Source organism: Colletotrichum scovillei (assembly GCF_011075155.1).
Source record: "Colletotrichum scovillei strain TJNH1 chromosome Unknown Contig00004, whole genome shotgun sequence".
Taxonomy (NCBI): domain Eukaryota; kingdom Fungi; phylum Ascomycota; class Sordariomycetes; order Glomerellales; family Glomerellaceae; genus Colletotrichum; species Colletotrichum scovillei.
The window spans coordinates 1,100,056-1,121,671 of record NW_023336262.1 but is presented as its reverse complement, the minus strand read 5'-3'; the positions used below and the strand labels follow the sequence as shown (position 1 = coordinate 1,121,671).

The 21,616-nt window shown below is 54.7% G+C and overlaps 4 protein-coding genes across 4 annotated transcripts; 1 reads left to right on the top strand and 3 right to left on the bottom strand.

The window, feature by feature from the left end:
- Positions 1-241: 241 nt before the first annotated feature.
- HER10_EVM0004133 (glycosylhydrolase family 18-9) lies at positions 242-3,153 on the top strand (the record flags this gene model as incomplete). The annotated part of the gene is made up of 4 exons (XM_035473785.1): positions 242-390; positions 487-646; positions 735-1,141; positions 1,200-3,153. 4 exons carry the CDS (start codon positions 242-244, stop codon positions 3,151-3,153), a joined length of 2,670 nt encoding a protein of 889 aa, XP_035334853.1.
- Positions 3,154-3,350: 197 nt separating this feature from the next.
- HER10_EVM0006187 (uncharacterized protein) lies at positions 3,351-5,985 on the bottom strand (the record flags this gene model as incomplete). The annotated part of the gene is made up of 2 exons (XM_035475779.1): positions 5,082-5,985; positions 3,351-3,434 (listed from the first exon to the last, which is right to left on the bottom strand). The coding sequence occupies exons 1-2, from the start codon at positions 5,898-5,900 to the stop codon at positions 3,351-3,353; spliced, it is 903 nt and encodes a 300-aa protein (XP_035335001.1). The 5' UTR covers positions 5,901-5,985.
- A 1,423-nt stretch (positions 5,986-7,408) lies between these two features.
- HER10_EVM0012798 (uncharacterized protein) lies at positions 7,409-14,313 on the bottom strand. The gene is made up of 3 exons (XM_035482183.1): positions 10,828-14,313; positions 9,999-10,217; positions 7,409-9,806 (listed from the first exon to the last, which is right to left on the bottom strand). The coding sequence occupies exons 1-3, from the start codon at positions 11,673-11,675 to the stop codon at positions 7,940-7,942; spliced, it is 2,934 nt and encodes a 977-aa protein (XP_035335485.1). The 5' UTR covers positions 11,676-14,313; the 3' UTR covers positions 7,409-7,939.
- A 3,890-nt stretch (positions 14,314-18,203) lies between these two features.
- On the bottom strand, positions 18,204-21,268 carry HER10_EVM0009115 (uncharacterized protein). Its single transcript, XM_035478614.1, has 3 exons — positions 20,451-21,268; positions 19,832-20,365; positions 18,204-19,783 (listed from the first exon to the last, which is right to left on the bottom strand). Exons 1-3 carry the CDS (start codon positions 20,847-20,849, stop codon positions 18,659-18,661), a joined length of 2,058 nt encoding a protein of 685 aa, XP_035335214.1. The 5' UTR covers positions 20,850-21,268; the 3' UTR covers positions 18,204-18,658.
- Between the last annotated feature and the right edge of the window lie 348 nt (positions 21,269-21,616).

Here is a 21,616-nt window from a genome sequence, read left to right as displayed (position 1 = left end):
CCAGGGACTAGATGTCAGATGGCCTCGGGCCTGCGGTTTAACGGCTCTTGGCTCTCAACCCCGAGTTTTGCCTATGAGATTTGACATGCAACGAGGCGATGGGTCGACTATAGCATCAAAGAGCTTGGTTCGATAGATATCTAAAGTCTGATCGATGCGCAACTCAGCCCGCCATACTTTGGTCTAGTAGGTTATTCTATACTGACACTTCTGTCATTGCTTCTAGCTTGGCTCCTTCATTATGGCCAAATTTCTGCTCATTCTCTTTTCTTTTGTCTCGTTCTTGCAGCTGTCTCTTCAGCAAGCCCCTGAATGTAGCGCCACGCAGCTGTGCCCCATTGGATGTTGTTCCAAGTACGGAGTCTGTGGTACGGGCCCTGATTATTGCGGGTAAGTGGGAGCTTCCTATTTCTGTTTTTTTGTTGCTGGTAGAAAGCTTGCAGACGCTTTGTGAACGCAGTGACTGATGTAATTGGCGTTGTCTAGTACGGATTGTGTCAGTACATGCGACTTCAAGGCAGACTGCAACCCAGGCTGGGATGACCCGAAATGGAGCAAGGCCGAAACATGCCCTCTCAACGTCTGCTGCAGCAAGTTTGGCTTCTGCGGTACTACAAAAGACTTCTGTGGTGACGAGACTGTCAAGGTTGGTTCTCCCCTCTTCAACCCATAGACATTGAATGAGATCTGTCTTCGAACAACGGGCTGATCATTGTCAATCATGCTGAATCTAGCGGCCATCATGCGCCGTCAACGATACCCCCATTACCCGTGTGATCGGCTACTACGAGGCCTGGTCTACGACCAACCGTCCTTGCTACGGTATGCTGCCAGAGGAAATCCCATTCGGATATTACACCGACATCATCTTCTCTTTCGCTACGATCGACCCTAGTACCTTTGAGATCAAGGCTGGCGACTCGCAGACGGCGGATTTCATGCAAAGAATAAGCGCCATCAAACTGATCCAACCGGATATCAAGATTTGGATCGCCGTCGGCGGGTGGGCTTTCAATGACCCCGGCCCAACGCAGTCCACTTTCAGTGACATGGCTGGCTCGACGGACGGCACCAAGAAGTTCATTGACTCTCTCATCAAGCTGATGAACAAGTATGGATTTGACGGCATTGACATTGACTGGTAAGTTGCCAAGCCACAGCACTACAGGATATAATGCTGACCTTGGGGTGTGTAACAGGGAGTATCCAGTTGCCGATGATCGCTTTGGAAAGGGAGCAGACTTCAAGAACTTTGTCACTTTCATGAAGTCTCTGGCCGACAGGATGCACAGCGGTGATCAAAAGAAGTCTGTATCCCTGACTCTGCCGTCGAGTTTCTGGTACCTACAGCACTTTGATATCAAGAACCTCGAGAAGCATGTCGACTGGTTCAACATCATGAGCTACGACATCCACGGATCCTGGGATATTGACAACAAGTGGACCGGCCCTTACGCCAACTCACACACCAACATGACTGAGATCCAAGACGCGCTCGACCTGCTGTGGCGGAACGACATCAAGCCGGAGAAGGTCACCTTCGGCATGTCCTTCTACAGCCGAAGCTTCACGCTCCAGAACGCCGGGTGCAACACCCCCGGATGCGTCGTCAGCTCCGGAGGCAACGCGGGCGAATGTTCCGGCACGACTGGCGTGCTGCTGCACCCCGAGATCGCCGACATCGTAAGCAAGAACAGCCTCACGCCCACGCTGCACCGCGAGGCCGCCGTCAAGTCCGTGACGTGGGGCGACCAGTGGACCACGTTCGACGACCTGGCGACGTGGAGGCTCAAGTCCAACATCATCCGCGGGCAGTGCATCCCGGGCGTCATGGTCTGGGCCATGAGCCAGGATGACAAGGACGGAACCAACATCAAGGCCCTGACGTCCGCCGTCGGCCGCAAGGCCATGGACCCGCCCAAGTTCGTGCCGGCGCTGCCCTCCACCGAGCCGCCCAAGGTCGCGGAGCTGTGCCGGTGGTCGGGCTGCTACCAGGACTGCCCGGCCGGCTTCAAGACGGTGCAGCGCGACGGCCACAAGGAGATCATGCTCAACGGCGAGAACTGCCTCGACGGCGGCGTCGACAAGCTGTGCTGCCCGGCCGACCAGCCGATGCCCACCTGCGAGTGGCGCGGCCACAGGAACAGCGGCGTCTGCAAGCCCGGGTGCGAGGACGGCGAGGTCAAGGTCGGCTCGCTACGCGTCGGCTGCAACTTCTCCCACCAGGCCGCGTGCTGCACCAACGTGGCGGCCACGGCGTCCTACGGGATGTGCAAGTGGGTGGGCGAGGCGCCGACGTGCAACCAGGACTGCCCGTCCGACTACCCGAACAAGATCTTCTCGTCCCGGCTCGCCGCGGGAGGCGAGCAGCCGTGCATTTCGGGCACGAAGCACTACTGCTGCCAGGAGCCCAAGCCGTCGGACTTTTCAAAGTGCGACTGGGTGAAGAAGGGCAGCCCGCCGCGGTTCAGCCAGGACTTCATCTGCGAGGACAGCTGCCCGGCCGGCCAGATCAAGCTGGCGACCGAGGTGGGCGGCATGAACGCCGAGAACGGCTGCTTTGGCGGCGCGAGGGCGTACTGCTGCGAGCCCCCCAAGCCCATCGTCCCGCGCGGCGACGACGACCCCTTTGGAGGGAAGCAAAACAAGGAGTTCCAGCTTCTGCTCGAGGGGTACATGGAGAACCCGACGTGCCCGGCGACCATCCTGAACCCGTCCGAGGGCAACATGTTCGGCAACACGTTCACCAAGCGCGACCTCAAGCGCGAGGCCGCCGAGTACCGGTCTCTGCGCGGCAGGGCCACGGACTGCGAGGAGGACCGGTTCACGAGGATGGTCTTGTTCGGCGCTCTGCTGCTCACGGCGTCCCAGTCGATGCTGGAGCCCCTGAGTCTGGTGTACGATGAGATCTTTGCCGGGGCGTACGATACGGAGCTGCAGTCTGGTAACATCAGGACGTACTACGCGAATCACGAGGGAATGGACCCGAACGCTCTCATGCGATATGTCTTTATGAACCCCATTGATGCCGGGCCCGGGTTGAGGCGGGCGGCGAGGACGGAGACCACGTTCTGTCAGCTCCTTACGGTGGCCAAGCGCGAGGAGAGGGATCTGTCCAGGAATTCCAAGAACGTGAGTGAAGCTCATGTCTGATTTCTCTCCTCGATTTCATGCTAACGTTCACAGATCTCGACGCTTGCGTCCCGCCATATAACCTGGCTCCAAAACATCGGCGCCGGCCGGCCGGATATGTCCACGATCCTCGAGGGCATCCTGAACAACGAGCTCAGCCTGCACTACGCGCGCTGGCAGCACGTCAACGCCCAGGGCGGGCCGATGCTCGAGCTGGCCTACTGGATCGGCGACACGCCCGGCGTCCCGACGGGCTCCGAGCTGAACCGGTTCCGCGATAACTCGGAGGGCAACGAGGAGCGCTTCGTCGTGTTCCACTTCCACGTCAACGAGAGGACCAACTGGATCGCGCACGTCGACGGGCGCACGCGCGTCGGGATCCAGTCGGTGCAGGTGTTCCACGGGTACGACACGGACGCGCAGCCCGGGCAGGCGTGGCGCGTGGAGAACACGGCGTCGACGCGGGACGGGTTCGGGTGTCCCGACGAGGAGCTCTGGTACGTCGGGGCCGAGACGGACCTGCCGAGCGACCAGTTGCCGGCCGATCAGACTTTCTTCGAGAGGTTTCAGCGTTGGAGCAGGATGTTGTTTGACGATGGGTATCTCGCCACGCGGGGGTTGAACTTGATCCTGACGGTGAGTATTCTGTTCCCGAATGCCGGTTTTTGATGGTGAAAAGCTAACATGATGCTAGGGTGGTGCCACGGTCAACAATGGGGGGAATCAAGATCTTGATCCCAACAACGCGGGAATGCTCTTGCGCGGCGGAATGGCTCACCCGGCGTGGGGTGTCATCACGCAGACCGTCAACTTCTTGATTGATGGAACTCAATACGACTTCACCCCTCGAGACCCCTTTGCGTGAGGGCCGAGAACCATGGGTGCTGGCTTGAAATACATGGCGAGTGGAGGATGAAAAGCTTCAAGAGACTCGGGACTTGTTTAACCCTTCTAATTCACTATAGTACTTATTCATTCTACCTAGCGAGGTAAGCGGCCTGTCGATGAAAGGAAAGCATTTCCTTCTTCCTTTACAAACAACAGCATGGCAGGCAAGGGAAAATTGATTGTATCATATCTCATAATTTTTGGAGTTCAGTCTGAGAGCAGTATCTCGAATACATCAGCCTTGATTTCTTTCCAGGAGACTCCCAGGCAGGCGGATACCTCCCAAGCAGTTCAAATCAAGCACTGTCACCGCCAGTCGAGGCTAAATGTGCCGACAAGACGTCTATAACATCCGTCGACTTGCATCTCCTGGCCCATGCGAGCGGCGTAGTGCTGTCCGCTTGGCCCAAATCCTGTGCCGATGGAATAGCCCTCTGAACAAAGTCTCGCATGCGGAAACCCCAGACATCGTGCAGAGTGTTTGAAGTGGTATAAGGGCTCCGAATGACCCTCGATTTGATATCAACGGGGGAGCCGCTCTCGATGAGTCTTCTTGCGAGGCTCGCCACCTCTGCCCTGAGATCTGGATCTTGCGCTGCTGGCCAAGATGCCAAGGCGTGGAGAGCGGTCCATCCCTCGTCCGTCACGACACCAGCGCTGGCGCGATTCTGGAGCAGAAAGTCGGCCGTAGTGCACATATCATGCGTGGTCTTCCCCGCTGTCGGAGATAGGGCGCACAGGAGAGGCGTCCATCCGTTGCTGCTGGCCAGGTTGGCATCCAGGCCGGAGTTCAACAAGAATTCCACCGCGGTTTTCTGGCCCCCTGACGCGGCGTAGTGCAATAACGATTCACCGTGAGAGTTCCGTAGTTGTATGCTCTCCGACTTGGGCGCGCGGCAGTGCGAAAGACAGAGTTGCAGCTGCGGAAAAGTTCCCGTCTTTGCGGCGGCGTGGAGCGGTGTCTCTCCAGCTTCGTCTGCGAGATCAGGAAGCGCGCCGTGCTGAAGAAGAAACTGAAGAGCAGTAGTGTCGGGGAGCTGACGACTGAGTGGGCTGAACACGTAGTGAAGAGCGGTCCTTCCGCGAGCGTCTGCTCGATTGGGGTTCGCTCCCTTCTCCAGGAGACCGCTGAGGCCGCCGATACACTCATGTGAATGTACTGTGGCGTGGATAAGAGGCTGATGGGAACGGGAGTCCTCACCGTTTGGATCTCCGCCTGCGTCGATAAGGCGACCGACCAGCTGACGCTGACGTGTAGCATCTGCAGTGGTTGGCGGTGGTTTGGTTTCGTGTTCGGGGAGAATCATCCTCTTGCTGACCGCCCTGGCCAGAGCATCTTGAATAACCTCGGGGCCGTATGTGACGCCGGGATGAGCCAGAAGAAGTGGCACTGTCTCATCACACCAGGCTGATGCCGCATCAAGCAGCGCCCTACGCATCTCTTGGTCATTCCAACCGTCCCAGGCGCCGAGAAAGTAAGCAGTCAGATCTGCGTGGTTGTTCCTGGCAGCGATTTGTAGACAATCGGGTCCAGGTTGGCCTCTCTTTTTGGGAATGAAGCGTCCGCCAGGGCCGACTCGTTCCCAGAATAGACGAGCCATCTCGAGTCTGCCATGCTGCGAAGCGGCTAAGAGTGGTGTGAAGCCGGGATCCTGTTTGTCTCGCGTATTGGGGTCCACACCAGCATCTATCATCATCTGGACAGCGGCATCGTCTGCTTGGAAGATAGCCCAGTGTAGGGCCCAGCCGATATCATTGTCGGGGTCGATGTCGGGACTCCAGAGTTCCAAGATATGTGCCAAGTATTGTTTGTCTCCTGTCTTGTTTCCGTGTCCCAAGTATGGTTCCACGATTACATAGTAATTGTCTGTAATAGACATGATGTTTGTGAAATTGACGTAAGGAAGCCAAAAGGAACAAAAATGGCCGGAGGGTTGCCTTTTAATAGCTTGGCTTGGGTACCTTAAAGTACCTTAGGAAGAGTGAGTTGTAGTCGCAGTCGCATCCTAGCTCGGCTTACTGCCTAATGTAGAAGCGGGTCGTGTCCCCACGCTTGGCAACTAAGTACCTTACCTCGAAATATCTTTATATCGAATTATGTCCATCTCGATGGGAAGCAGTCAGCATCTTTCTGTCATAGCAAGCTTTCAAAGGAAAATTAATTCAAGTGGTAAGTAAGTACTATATTATCCTTTCACCGTATCTTGATAATTATATCTCGCAAAGAATTCACTTTCTTCGATAACAATGTACCCAGAATGATGTCCATCTCGAATTGAAGGAAGTATATCTCTTGGGGAAAGTCTATAGTAGTTTGGATATGACCACCAGGCTCTTTCCTACCAATAATACCAGTAGCCTTTTTCCAATCGGGGCGTTAGTCATTGGCACTACTTACTTTTGCCTCGGCTGGTATTGGTTGTACCTCACACTTTGTTGCACAAGGTACTTCATACCCATCTACTGCTCAGTACTCAGCCGACATCCCTCAGCTGGCCGCACATTTGCCCTCGTCCACCACTTCCGCACCAAGCATCTGGCAAACGAGCAGACGGGCGTTCAGAGGACGGAGATCGGTCTGAGGGAGGAGTATCTGTACCCGCTTATACGGTCGCGGCCGGCGATACGCTTCCGGTACAGGATGAGGATTCTGGTGTGGCGTGTACGGTGTTTTGCTTCCTTTGGCGGTGCTTGTGGTTCTGGCTGGCGCTGTGGCTGTGAGGAGGAATGGAGGGCTTAGGGGGACGAGGTTATCTAATATCGTCGAGGCGACTAGAGGACCGGGGCCGGATGGGATTGTGAGAGGAGGTCGTGTAGTGAGGGGGAAGGGGTTGGGAAGAGGGTCTAGACTCGGGGCTTGGGTATGGATTGCTCAAGTCGACGGGTGATGATAAGAGCGGATATGGGCATGTGATGTGATGATGCCAGCTGCTGGCCCTTTGTTATGTAGATTTGGATTCGGGTTTCAAGGCAGGGGTGGAACAATCCAGAGATCGCAAGAGATGAAGAGCCAGAGCTGGTGGATTACTCAGATAATATCCTGAAAGCTTCAATGTACTTTATTTTACGCTATTGACTTCCCGACTTCACTTGCTTAATGTCTTTTCATGGTGACGCTATTCCCAGATTTCAGGTTATCGTTCTCTGTGCTATTCATCCACGATACCCATGGCCAAGGTCAATCGTGAACAGCTCCAAAACAAGTACAGAGAGTCGCTGTGATATCAAGCTTTTCAGAACGATGGAAACCTAAATTTTTTAGAAAGCCGTTGTAGGCTCTATTTTTCGACTCATAACTTTCAGAAAAGCCTGCGAAATTCCATCGACACCCTCCGAGTCCATATATAACCTTCAAGATTCTCTCGACTGTCTCTCCACACTTGGATGCGCCGCCACTCTCCATCCCAATACCTCACTGTTTCAAAACAATGGGTCACCGAGCAAACGGCTTCACAGTGAGTTGCGGGAGAGACAAACTCTGGTCGGGATCAAACTTGAGTTGAAATATTTTGGAGAAGAAAAAAAGGGTTCTAGAATTCTGTTCTACAGTTCTCAGAGAAAAATAGGTATCAAAAACAAGAGAATAGAAACAAAACTTCATCTGCCAGGAGACGCCCAATCCATTCCATTAACCATGCCCTGTTCGCAACCTGATTCCCAAAAGAGGGTAACGCAAAGGAAAAAGCGCAAGTCAGGGCTATAAAACTCCGTGCTCGCAATAAACTGTGCTGTCCAGCTTTTTTTTTCAACAGTGTAAACTCCTCTGAAACGCTTCCGCCAGTGTCCGCGACCCAAGCTGCACCAAAAATAAGCAGCCGTCCGAACTACCGGTATGAACAGGGCCCGGAAATATCATACAAGCTCTCTCTCTCTCTCTCTCTCTCTCACTCTCCCTCTCACCGTGACGGGCTAGGATTGGCTAGCCAGTAACTCTCCGCACCCAGAGCGTCGTCGGCTCGTACTCTGCATTGCGATCCATTCTCTTGTAGGCCCTGTGCAACTTGAGGCCTATCTCGTACTCTTCACGTTGAACCTCAGCGAGCTCAACCTTGAGAGCCTCCACCTTGCGCTTCTCGGCTTCGCGTTTTCTAAGGACAGCCTCGCTGGCCAGGATACTGTCGGTCGGCATGAGCTCTGTCATTTGCTTAATGGCCTGGTTGATGTTGATGCGGCGATTGCCCAACGACTCCAACCGAGCGTTGAGGTAGCCCACGCGATCGTTGACCATAGAGAGCTCGGTCGGCGGCGGAGGCAAGGCTTTGCTAGTAGACCAGACCGACTCCGGGCGGCTCGAGTTGCTGTACAGGCTGGCAGAGCTCGTTCTAGGCAGCGGCTGCTTTTGACTGGGCAGCTGGGTTCGGGCAGGCGGCGGCGAAGTGTCCTCAGTGAAGGCGCTCGACATGTAGGGGGACGACATGGAGATGACAATAGGCTGGTCTGGGTTGATGGAAGGGCTGGTTGACTTGAGTACAGGTGGTCTTTTGCGGTTCATTACACCGTCCTTTTGCTGTTGCGGCGGCGTCGGGAGTGAAGGCACCGGAGGCCGATCCGACTCTGCGGATTCGCGAGGGGTATCGGGATCAGCGGAAGTCGCGTAGGTAGTGACGCTGAATCTCGAGGGAGGCTGAGCCCAGGGGTCAGTCGGCTTGGCTGCAGCGGCAGCGGCAGCGGCAGCTTCGCGTTGTGCTGCTGCAGGAGCGCGAGGCGGCGACTTTTCGTGAGTGCTGGCGGGTGCGTGAACAGTCTGCTCAGAGTAGACACTTGAAGAATAGGAGGGCTGCGGAGCGTGAAGCGCATGCGAGTTGGCAGGAGGAGGCTTTCTTCGTATAGCCTTGTCGAGGCCGAGATGTGCATTAGGGGCAGAAGGCAGACCCATCAGGGATGGGGGTTGTCTCTTCGTGACATTGGCGTCATTAGTGGCTTCGGGCGTCGCATGTACGGGCGATTGGACTCCAGCGCCCGAGTTGGGAGGACTGGGATATGCCGACTGTGCGGGTGGAGGGGTGCGAGCGGCGGAGGGAGATGAGGCGGTAGAGGCAGTAGTCAGCTGGCGGGGAGCGTTGAAGACAGTTCTGATGGTGGGCGTCCTCGACCGTGGTGACGTTTCAGATCCAGAGGGGCTGACAGGGGACAGTGGTGAATTGACACCTGCGATGGGCAGCCGAGGCCCAACGGCGGCGCGTCTGGTGCTCTTGGGCGGGATATTGAGAGGTGCTGCAGGCTTCGTGTCACGGACTGGGCTTACGATGGGTGCTCGTCCGCTTGCACCTCGCCATGGTGGGCGCTCATCAATGACATCGGGTGTCGTTGATGACTGAGGCGGCGACTGCGGCTGCTGGGGTTGCTGTTGCTTTGGGCTTCCGCCAACGGGCCTCAACCTTCGCAGACGATCACCAAAGGTTTGCTGCGCCTGTGGTGCGTTCTGCATGGCTCTCATGGCGGCCGGGGACTTGCCGAACTGCGAATTTGAACCAAACTCTTGGGCGTACTCCTGTGGCCTGACTTGACCCGCACGGCCCGTGGTCTGGGACGTGGGTTCGCCCGTCATGTCATCCCACTTGGTCTCGCGCTGGATCCGCAAGCGTTGCTGGGATTTGGTCTCTCGGAGCGTGTGAGCCGCAGCTTCTTGGTTCTTGCGACGTTCTCGGCGCATCATGGGGATGTTTGTCTTTTGCTGAGCTTGGTGATGCTGGTCGTTTTGGCCATGAGCGCCGTTGATATCGAGCTGCGACATGTCCGGGCTCTCGTCCATGGGCGAGACATTGCCGCGGCCCTGCGTGGGGGTTCTGTAGTTGAGACACATGGTTAGTGGGTTGTTGGCTTGCAAGTGAATCACTATCCAAAAAAGCGAGACAAGACAAGACACATTCCACGTGGTTTTTGAGAGCGAAGAATAAGACTTCTCAGACAAACCCAACGTTTTGTGTTGCTCTGCTTGACACTGCGGCTTTTGGTAGGAACGGCTGGATCCGACTTACCCATCTCTGTGAGCTTCCATGTCGGGGGAGCTCGGGGGAGAGATGTCCGCCACGGCGGAGGTGTAGGTGTTTCGGGCAGCCACGTTTGCGAAGTTTGGCGAGATGGGGGAGGTGTAGTTGTCGCCGTCGGAGTAGATGGAGGAAGCAGGGCGCCAGACGCCAGAGGTATCGCGGTGGTTCTTGTAGAGGTTGCGTGGGGGAAGGAGGTCGTCGAGAGTGCTGCGGGAGCGCGGGATGTTAGCAAGAGCGTTTTGGAGAGTGTTCTGCAGGGTATCTTGAAGGGCAGTGAGGCTGCAAGAGAAAGAGGCCGAGATGCCAGCGACGTGGTCGAGGTTGCGGGAAAAGTCGCGATGGGTGAGGAGCATGCGTGAGGACGAGGTTGCTGCCGCCATGGTGAGCCCATGGAACGACTGGCTTTGACGCCAGGAAACCTTGAGAAAGAGCTTCACTTCATCTGGCCAGGCGGAAGGCTCGAGTGGCGGGGTGCGTTCGATTGCGAATATTGGTGGTTTTGGGGGATTTTTGGTTTGAGCTTGAGCTTGAGCTTGGCCGCCGCTTGAGCTTCGTTGAGCTTCGTTGAGGAGGCGCGTGGGAGAAGGGCGCAAAAGTCAATATCGCGACAGGCAGGAACGGGTGTCCAAGCTCCAAGCTGCTCCTTCCGTTGATGTGGTGTGGTAGATCTTTCCATTTCTCTCGCCTTCTCCCTCGCTCTTTTTTGCTCCTGCCTCTTTGCTCTCATCACATTGCATCGTGCATTTTGGGTGGAACATCGTGGATCGTAAGGTGTATTCGGGGAAGGGTAAAGTAAGGTAGAGATGCAAATACTCACTCTTCAGCAACACCACTCTCTTCGAGGGCAAGTTTCTGGATGCCAGCAGTTCGGGGCTGGGTGTCGTTCCTCGGAGTCGCCGCTGTCGAATTCGATCTCGGGTTGTTGTTGTTGTTGTGCTCGATGCCGAGTCCGCCGCGCGGGTTGCGAAAGTTATCGGGCCAGTAGTTCTGATGGTGCAATGTGCTCGTGGAGCTGTGCTGGGTCTCGCGGCGGAGCCTGTTGTAGTTGGCAATGGTGTCTCGACTTCGAGATGCTGCTCCAGAGGTGGGAGCTGGTGGTGGCCCTCCTCCTCTTTGTCCGGGGACCTGATACTGATATGGCTGGACGGGTTGGTACTGCTGGTGATGTTGGCCGGCGCTTCCTCCTCCTCGTAGATGCACCCTGATTTGTTGTGTAGTGGTTGTTGTCGTGGAAGTTGACGTGTGGTGTTGGTGTTGTGGCTGCTGCTGCTGCTGCTGGGATGTTGAAGTGGATGATTGGCGGTGGTAGGGATGAGCTCCAAGGTGTCCTTGGTGTCCTTGGTGTCCTTCCAGGTCGCGTTCGCGCGTGACAGAGCCAGTGACGGTGACAGAACCAGACTTGAGAAGATTCCTCTCGCGTAGCTGCGGCGGCGGCGTCAACTTCTTTTGAGGGCTGCCCGTCGTTTTCAGGCTGTTCGTCCGACGGCCAATTGCACCACCAGCGCCATTCATAGCACCAACACCACCACCGCCGTTGGTACCTGACCGGGACCTTGATAGGGCGTCGGTCCCCGGACCCACCCTGCCCTCTAATTGCAGGCCCGTTATAGCGGTTGGCCCCGCCCCCGCTCCACCGCGACCTTCACCTGAAGAGGCGTCCCACATCTTTCTCTCTTTTGTCGCTTCTCTCTCTTTTTACAGAGTACTTTCTCGCTTGGGGTGCCTTTCGAAGGTGCTCGCCTCCTTACCTAAGACGCTTCTTTCTTAGGTCAGCTTTTCTTAGCACCCAGCTGTTAAGTGCTAAGAAAGGCAAAAGTGACAGCCGGCGGCGATCAAGCACCCGCAGACGCCGCAAGTGCAATTTCCCTCCAGGGGTCGCCCGTCTCTCCACTCGCTTCTTTCTCTCTCAAATCCTCTTCCAAGAACCCAGCACTCACAGACTGCTCAAGAGATTGCAACCCCACCAATCGCGGTGCAAAGAAGTGGCTTGAATGCGATGCGACGCGGACCAAACTCTTTCCTTTTCGCTTGGAGAGTTGGCGAAACACCCTCGGCTCGATGACTTTGTCGTGTGCTCGCAGTCGACTCGATTGTCGCAGCGGTCCGTGGTCGAGGCGATGCTGCTTGCTATTGTTGCTGCTGACACTGCTGCTTTAGTTGCACCGTTTCGAAAGACGGGGGAAAGCAAAGCGAATGCTGCTTACACCTGAATCCTTCTCAAAAGAGAACCTCCAAAGGCTTGCAAGGGAACTGGACACAAAGATGTTAAATATCCCTTCCTTCGGCGACCGAAAAGAGACTCCCGGACCTCTCTCGACTCAACAAACTCCCACTGAGAAACACGCCAGACGCAGGAAAAAGGAACCAGACCGAGCAGTCAATGACAGTCCGCCGCGCCTCTCGTCCCTTGTCCCTCTCTTACAGCGTCGCTGTCGTCCGCGCTTCACAACTTCAGTCTGATGTTTCGGATCTGCTCCCGAATAGGATCTCCTTGGATATGCTTATCGACCTCTTCTTTTCGCATGAATTTGTCTTTTGGTTTTCCCTTTCGGCTCGCCTGGGAAGAGAAGTGGAGGCGTCTTTCTCTTCTCGTTTCGAACGCTGTGACCGGGAATGGGCTCGAGTGTGCACCACTTGGATGTTGGCGGTATCCTGGACCTGGGACCTGGATCTTGTTGCTTCCTTTTCGACGACAATGAACAATTCCAGGTTTCTTTCTTTCAGTCTTCCATGGATGCCAGCGTCGATAGCATATGATTCGAATAAAAACGCGAAGTTGCCGGCTCGCTCGCAAGTCGTGTTCGAATTCGGCGGGGCGGGTATAATGCAGCGGAGTCCGATGAGATCTCTCCCCAGTTCCGATATACTTTCCTCGATGCCGGCGGGGACTCGGGATCAACGACAACAAGATGCTGGCTCAAAGCTATCGTCAAGCAACGAATCAACTGCTAGTTGTGTTTCCAGCGGATGATATCTGGGAACAGAAACTCTGGACTAATCAACACGTCCAAAGCCAGGCCGTCGCAGAGGCCAAGTGCCGTTCCTCGTTTCGTGACTCGGGATGATGGGCGTGGTGGTGGGGAGAGAATCGGAAGCACAGGCTGGCTGGCTGAAAAGGGTAATTCACAAACAAAACGTTGCTGGACCCCACGAACAACGACCTCAAGAAAAGGACCAAAGCAAATCTGCCTTGGAGTCAAGAAATGACAACAAAAAAAACAAGTGGTCGACAAAAACTGAGGAACCAGACGAGAGGGAGAAGAAGAAAAGAGGAGAGCAAGAAACAAAACGAGAAAACAAGAAACATCCAAGGGCTTAAGAGTCGAGACCACAGAATTCAACGCAAATCCCCAAGATGAATCACAGACGAAGTGAGGGAGCTACACTACTCTCCATCATCTCCACATGGGAAAACCACAGAACCCGGCACTTACCACTCGTCCCGCGGAAGATCACCAAAGAACGGACCCGGTACCTTACATGCAAGCCTTTGGGGCCAAGTTTACCATGCACCTTGGGCGGGATAGGGTCTCATCGGGCGTCCGTCTGGCACCACACATCCCCTCTCCTCACATCCATGATCCAGCCCGGCCGCTGTCCCAGGGCCCAGACACGGACGGGGAACATCGAACGCCAGTCACTGTCGTCAGACTTTAGCAGGCTGTCCATCTGCCAGACGGACAGAGAGACAATAGACAACCAGGGAAGACATCAGTCAAGCAGGAGCTAGAGCCTTCCTCGAGTCCCCCCGCCCAGGGGTCCGTCCGCCACTGCTCCTATGGAAGTCTCAGCCATCGGACGACGGGCCAACGCCTCAGCCAAATGACGGGGCTTGCTCCCGAGCTTCATCCCCGACGACGTTCAGACATGGACCTCTCTCTATTGCCATACTTACACAGGAGGTATCCGTAAGTATTTGCTTGGATGTGCTAAGAGAGTGCGAACCGCTGAGCCTGAACCTAGGCCGCAGCATGCAGGACGCGGGAGGCAACATGCAGGCACCGCAGTGCAGCACTTCAGTCCAAGTACCCTCGGCGAATAACACCCCCAAGCCAACGAACATCTCACACAGCGTGCAAGCCGACACTAGGACATCTCTTGGAGGGGTCCAGGGCCCGGGGAGCAAGTGAGGTGCTGTCCCGGGCTAGCGAACGCCAAACTTCAAAGTACCCTTCCCGGCCGGTGCTTCATTGGATGGTACCGCGCCGTGTGCGGCCCCGCGTGCCCCCCTCCATTTTACCGACTTGTGGTGGTGACTTGTAACCCAGTCGATGGTCCTTGGTGACGGGATGTTCATTACAGCGCCCAACGGACTGCATGCGAGGTGATGGGTTGGGTTTTGAGTACGGACCTGCGTCCTGTCGATGAACATGTCTGTGAAGAACTCACTACACGAGTTCGTCTCTTGGCCTGGTGACACGACGTTGATGGTCCCCTGGCTCACGCAGGAACGGAGCAAGACGAAGCGTGAGGATCAGATTCTTCACTTCGATAGCATCTCATGCCCGTTGGAAATGTTTCATCGTTTCACAAAATAAACATCTCACTTTCATCAAAATTCAAATCCCACCCACAGTCCCCCCTCCAATCCAACACCAGTGTCACACCCACTAATCTGAGCCCACCTCATCCCCTCCGCCCATCAGAGCTTGTCATTTACAGTGTACTTTCGTAGATCGGGAGGTCTCGACTCACTCTCTCACTCACTCATTCATCAGCGCCGGGCGGCAGTCTTGAGTGGCGCAAACCGGCGTACCGCCCCCCCATCTCATTCAATCTCATTATCTGTACAAAACCTCGCGTGCCAACGAACCATTCCGAAGCGCCACTTTAATCACATAATTTCCAGGGACCGTTCCTGCGTTTCACATTGACCACCTTCTCTCTCCTCCCGATGGCCCCCCCAAAATCCTTAATCCTTCATCTGATTTTACCCACTCGATTTTGAGAGAGGCTTCTCAGCCAGTGATGGTTCTCATCGCGTCGATTGTCACGACTCACAGACAGGCCCGGTCATGCATTGAAAGAGCACATGGCGAATGAATGAGTGAAGGTAATCAAGTGAGACGAGATCTCAAATGATTGCGATGAGGCCAGCAAGTAATACTGCTCACGAGCTACCTTCCTAATTCAACGCTCATAAACAGTCTCATTGTGTTGCACATTACACTCGGGACGCCCGGCCCTCGTTGATGAAATGAACCGACGACCCCTGGAACTCAAATCGACACGCGCAATCTCGTACAGTGCGAGGCGAGCAGTGTGAACCCTGCGCTTTGGACGAGGGACGGAGTATTCGTACATCTCACTGATCTCGGCCGACCATGGGCGACATAGTTGAGCTGACCCGACCATGAAGTTGAGCTGACCTGGCCATGGATGACGGACCTGACCCGACGTATCCACAGTCGAATTCCTGTACAGGCTCAATGGTCGGGTCAGGTCAGGTCAGCTTTAGTCTGTACTCTCACTCGGCCATTGGCCCAATGCCTGCACAGGCCCGTGTTTTTGAGCTGAGCTGAGCTATTGTCCTTGAACTGACCTGACGTGAGTTGAGCTGAGCTGACCTAGCCCGGCCATAACATCTACGTCTGCCTATGGAGCATACCTCAGGTCAGGTCAAGTCAAGTCTCCAGTCCGCCAGTGACAGTCCACCCTTGCTCTTCAGTGATTACTTCAGCTGGCCCGACCACATTGAGGCTTGACCTGACCTGAGGTATGCTCCACACGCAAAGAAGTTTCGAACTTCTGGTCAGGTCAGCTCAACTCGGGCACGTCAGGTCAGGTCAAGTTCAGCCTCCAGTCCTCCAATAAGAACCAGCCATTATTACCCAGGCACCTCTTTGGATTGACTTGGTCAGAGAGTTGACCTGACCCTACCACGACGTATTTGTTTGCGTGTGGAGTGCACGTCAGGTTAGGTCAAGCCCAGCCGCCAATTCTTCAAAGACAACCAACCAGACATCGTCCGCCAATGGGCACTTAAGCTGGCCTGCCCCCGTTGAAAGTTGAACTGACCTGACGTGCTCAACTTGAGCTGACCTGAGTCCCTGACCAGAACATCACTGCATGTGGAGCATACCTCAGGTCAGGCCAAGTCCAGTTGCCAGTCCGCCATTGCTCGCCAACGTATTCTTCAGTTGGCCCGGCCATATCGAGACCTGACCTGACGTATGCTCCACTTCAGAGTTGTTCTGAACTTCTGCTCAGGTCAGCTCAACTCGGGGCGGGCACGTCAGGTCAAGTGTATCTAGCCTCCAGTCCTCCAATGAGTATCGGCCGTTGCTCGCTCACGAATCCCCTAGCTGGCCCTGACCACACTGAGAGTTGACCTGACCTGACCAGAAGTTCAGAACAACTCTGAAGTGGAGCATACGTCAGGTCAGGTCAACCTTGACTCCCCAGTCGCTCACTCGTAATTTGCCATTGCCCGGGTGCTTACGTGACTTGACCTAGCGAGACAGTGAACCTGACCTGAGGTGAGTTGAGCTGAGCATACCATCTTTGGTTTGCGCATGGAGCATACCTCAGGTCAAGTCCAGCCTCCGTCCTTCAACGCTCCAATGGCAGCCAGCCCTTGCTCGTCAACGAACAGCTTTAGCTAGCCCAAGCGCATTGCATACAGTTCTGCGTATCCGTACTTGACCTGACCTGACCAGAACATCTCTCATGTTGCATGTGGAGCACACGTCAGGTGAGGTCGAGTTTGGTCTCAAGTCGTCCACTCACAAGCTGTCATTGCTCGGGTGCTTACTTGACTTGACTTAGCCAGCGAGTTGACCTGACCCGACCACAACATCTTTGTACATGGAGCATACCTCAGGTCAGGTCGAATTCAGCATCCAGTCATTGCCTACCAACGAGATACCGCTACTTTGGGTGCCCTGCCCCCATTCACACTTGAGCTGACCTGACCAGAACACGTCTGCGTATGGAGCATACGTCAGGTCAGGTCAAGTCTCACCTCCCCTCCAATACTCACAGATGGTTTGATTGTGGATACGTCAGGTCAGGTCGACCTCAAGCTTGCCTCCTCCAACAACAATCGCCCATTACTTTGACACTCACTTGACTTGACCTGACCCGACCATGATCCTTAAAGCTTTGACTACACACGTCAGGTCAGGTCAAGTCAGGAAGAGAAGCAATGATCGGCTCAACTAACTCCTCCTCCTCCTCCTCGTCTACCACCATACAAAGATTGATGCGCTTCAAACCTCGTCAATGGCCCCAAATCCCCCATTCCAAAGACTTCATCGGAAAGCGCGAGCATCCTTCCTCTCCCCCAGATAACCTGGGAATCACATTCTGCCCAAGCAGGCCCTCCACGCTACGCGACGCGCCTCCAGCCACTCGAACCAAGTTCTCACTATGTACGCTCAGAGCCTGCAAACATCAGGTATCCCAGAGACCATAACCGCAAACCGCACCGCACCCTGCAATGCACTGCACCGCGCGCCGCAGTCAGCAGTCGACATACGGCAGCATCGTTAGTAGCTGCCATACTCGGTGAAGTGAAACCTCAATCCGTCCATGCATTCAGTCCAAGCTCCCTCTCTCCCGTCCCCCAACTTCCTCCCCGACACGGATACCCAACTCGTCTCTTGACAAGTCCAAGTCTTGACACGCCATGACAATGGCACCCGTCTGATCACGCACAGCACGGGGGGTACGGGTTGCAGCACGCACCACCCGTCACCTGTCATCACATCACGGCGTCCTTCACCTCGGTCAAGCCAATTTGCGTCCGCAGCTTTCTATCTGCAGCGCTCGAGACCTGGCATGGATGCACCTCATCACAAATAGACATAACATAGCAACAGGTGACATGTTTTCGCCCTGCACCCCTAAAGCTTTCTGCCATATAACCTATGAAATCAACTCCCCATGGGCTCATTTAAACTTTTTCCGTTATCATCATCTGCAGCTCCTCGGAGCAATATTCCAAACAAAACAGCCACCGAAGACTCCCCCCAATGGCTGACCCTCCGAGTGCGAGTTCAGGTATTTGCACATCTGCCAAATAAGATGTAAGGGGGCATAGACCATGAGTCGTTGCGCCCATGCGGCAGCACATGAATTACATTAAGGCACGTCTTCAATGCCGACCCTGCATGAGTGTCGATCACACGTCTCCGAGCCACATCACATTCAAAAGAGGGACAAGCATTCAAGCATATGTTTGTGATCGCTGTCTTTATTTGCTATTAACATTGAAATGTCGACCTTGCAGGGATTCAACCCGGGCCGTCTGGACCCTTGTGCTTCAATGACCCCTTCGCAGCCTTTTGAGGACTTTTGCAGACCAAAGATGATGCGACTCCGGGGCTTCCAGCCACGAACCTGTTGGATGAAAAGTAAAATCTTGCGTGCAGGTGTCTAAAAGAATCTCAAAAATTGCCATCGCTGATGCCTTAACGCCTTCTGACTATGTCCCGATGCCTGTACCGAAAATGAGAAACCTGGGGGTATCCGAGCTGTGTCGATCCGGGAAATGTAGCTGGATGCTTGCGTCCAGATAATGCAAATACTCCCTCTTCTTCTCTCAGCGGTAGTCCTCTGCCGGAAATCAAGAGGTTGCAAAATCGTCGCAAACAATGCTGATGTAAAAAAGACGGCAAAAACGAAAGACGTAGCTAGTGATGCGCTCAGTCTTCTTCGTCAGAGCTGGAATCTGATTCGGAGGAACTCTCAACGTCGTCCAGGTCAATAGGGGCTCCAGCATCACCCCCCACTTGCTTGAGAAGCTGCAAGGCCGTCATACCGCCATTAGACGATGGCTTCGACGGCGTTGTCTCCATCGCGCTTTCGTCAGGAGGGGCAGACCCAACCTTCTTCGACGGGCTTGGGACGTGCACCCCGACTCTATAGTTGCCTTGATGGTATGTTGACGGCGGCGGCCGGCTCGCCACCGGCTGTGCGGATGTAGGCGGCTGTGACATGCTCATACTCGCCGTCGGATCCTGTGTTGCGGCCGTCGCGTTGGACCCGTTGAGGCCGTTGGCCATGTCCGTTACCGCGACGGTCTGGATCGGTGTAAGGTCCCGCGGAGTCTGCGTCGCCGACGCATCACCATTTCCATTGAGGCGAACTCGCTTGTCGGCATGGCCTTCCTTACTCGGCGTGGGAATCGTGCGAGGTACACCATCAGGCATGCCCATACGCTGGCGTTCCAATTCCATCTCCTCGCGATTACGTCGCTGACGCAGCTTGATGCCGTACTTCTTGCGGATCGTAGACTGCTTGCATGCGTACGAGTTCTTGAATCCCGCCAGCTTCTTCTGCAGTTCATCCGGGTCACCACCGGCTTTCTGCGCAGCGTCGATTTTCATCTTGAATCCTTCTTCAGCTAATTGTAACTCGGCCTTCAGCGCCTCAATTTGATGTACTGTGAGATGGGCCATATCCTTGGGCTGAGGGGTGCCCAAGGGAGCATTCGAGAGATCAACCGCTTGAGAGCTGGAAGGAGCGCGAGGTGTCTGGGTGTTCGAGTATGCCGGGCTGTTGCTACCGGAGGCGACGTACATGGGGGCGCTATCCGGAGCTGGCCGTTTGACAGACAGGTTGAGAACTGGCGGCGGCAGGGACGCCTTCGGAATCGAGGAAATATCATCCTTGATGACTTCGCCAAAGTCGCCACACACCTTGTTCATCATGTGGTACTGCAAACCAGCCATGCCGCCGAATCTTTGCGCGCAGTGAGGGCACATGTACGCCTCACTAGTCGATCTTGACAGCGGAGACGTCTTAACACAGATCTTCTTCTTGACGTGCTATTGACGGTTAGCTTGGCCATCGTCACCAATCAGACCTTTACTTACATGTTGGTAGGCCGATACCCCTGGGAAAGTGCGGTGGCAGTAAAGGCATTGCGGGTTGGCAGGATCCGCTGGCTCTAGGGGTTGCACAGGGAACTCTGGCTTTTGGTTGACACTCTTGAAGGAGTTCGTACGCGCGAGGGCAACTTGATGTTGTTGTTGTAACTGCTGGTGCTGCTGTTGCTGTTGCTGTAGGTGCTGTTGTTGTTGGGCCGGAGCCGCAGGAGTATTTCCAGGCAAAGAGGGGATGACATGCTCATTCTCGACAATATCCGCAGCATCGTATCCGAGCCTCTCCGCTCGCGCCAGGGCATTAACAAGTCGACGTGCCTGGATGGTGGGCAGACGAGCTACAAGAGCTCTGTCAAGGAACATGTCGGAGGCCTTGGCGAGAATCTTATCCGCCACCTCATCAATGTCAGCCGTGGTCATGGCATTGATAAGCTCATGCTTGCCGGCCTCTAAGAACCTTGCACCATAGTCCCTGACGGCTCTCTGGAAGATTCCCATGTCGGCTTGATGCATGGTAACGTTCATCTATCCGGCAGTCAGTCATTGGTGATTCGTCAAGAGCCTCAGCCTCTCCTTCCCACAACGTGTGATACCCGCGACGGATACTTACTAGAAAAGCTAGGTGATAGTGTGAACCAAACAAACACTTTGGATGGTTGTCCCGAATGGCCCGTCTGACTGCATCCGGGTCTGATTCTTGAATCGCAGCGGAGAGCCGAGCATAGTCGTCGTGGAATCTCTTATTTTTGTCCACGTTACTCGTATGTTGAGCTGACGCTGACTGAGTTTCTTGCTGAATATCAGAGGTGACGACCGGAACAACAGGCGACTTGACTCCATTCGCAGCAGCACCTGGTACAGTAACAGGCACCGGGGTTTGCTTGGGAGCCGCAACTGGTTGCGACGGCGGAGGGAAAGCGGGAGAATGTGATGCGGACTGGCGAACTGGACCATGGCCGTATGCGCCGCTATTGGGCATAGGCGGCTGCTGCATCATTGGTGATGCCATCTTTGAACAGCCGCTTGCTGGATCTGTAGAAAGTGACTCTATAACCAAGCCAAATGGAAGATGCTCTTCGGGAAGCCAAGTGCACTGGTTGAAGAAGGAACGACTCTAAGTTGAATGAGACCTTCGTCCATGGACCTTGATTGGTCAGGTGCAATCTGTCTGTGTGTTAGTAACAGTCAAAAAGTGCGCAAAGAAGAAGCTGCTCACGATCCACGAGTTGACGCGTCAATCTTTCGTCAAACGCGTTCTTTGACGTCGATCTCGACTTCGCGACCTTGATCGTGGGTGATGGTCGTCGTCCTCAAAGTGCCGTTCAGCTCAATCAAGTGGGCAGACGTGGGTGGAGCACGGATTCGTTAAGTAAAGGGTGGAAAAAAAGAGGAAAAGTTAGGGCGGAGGAGGGGCCACGTCTTGATTAGTAGAAAAAGTTGATTAGCGTAACTTTTTAAGAAGGAGGGGGGCCTAGGACCGCTATAAGTGATAGCTAGGGAAGGTGCTATATCTTGCTATAGCGTTTTTGGCAGGAAAGACCCGCTCTTGCCCCCTTAGATCTGGTTTGATTGGTTGCACTTTCCGTTTGCTCTATAATGACATGAGAATCTGTCACACATTCGCAACTGCCCCAAGATACATACAAGACGCTTGGACTCGATGCACCCAATCAGAGCATTCGGAGCAGAAGTCGCCGTTAAATTGGAGCAATTACTGCAGAAAAAGTAACATTTTTAGCCCATTTATTAATAAGTCGCAATAAATTCTCTCCATAT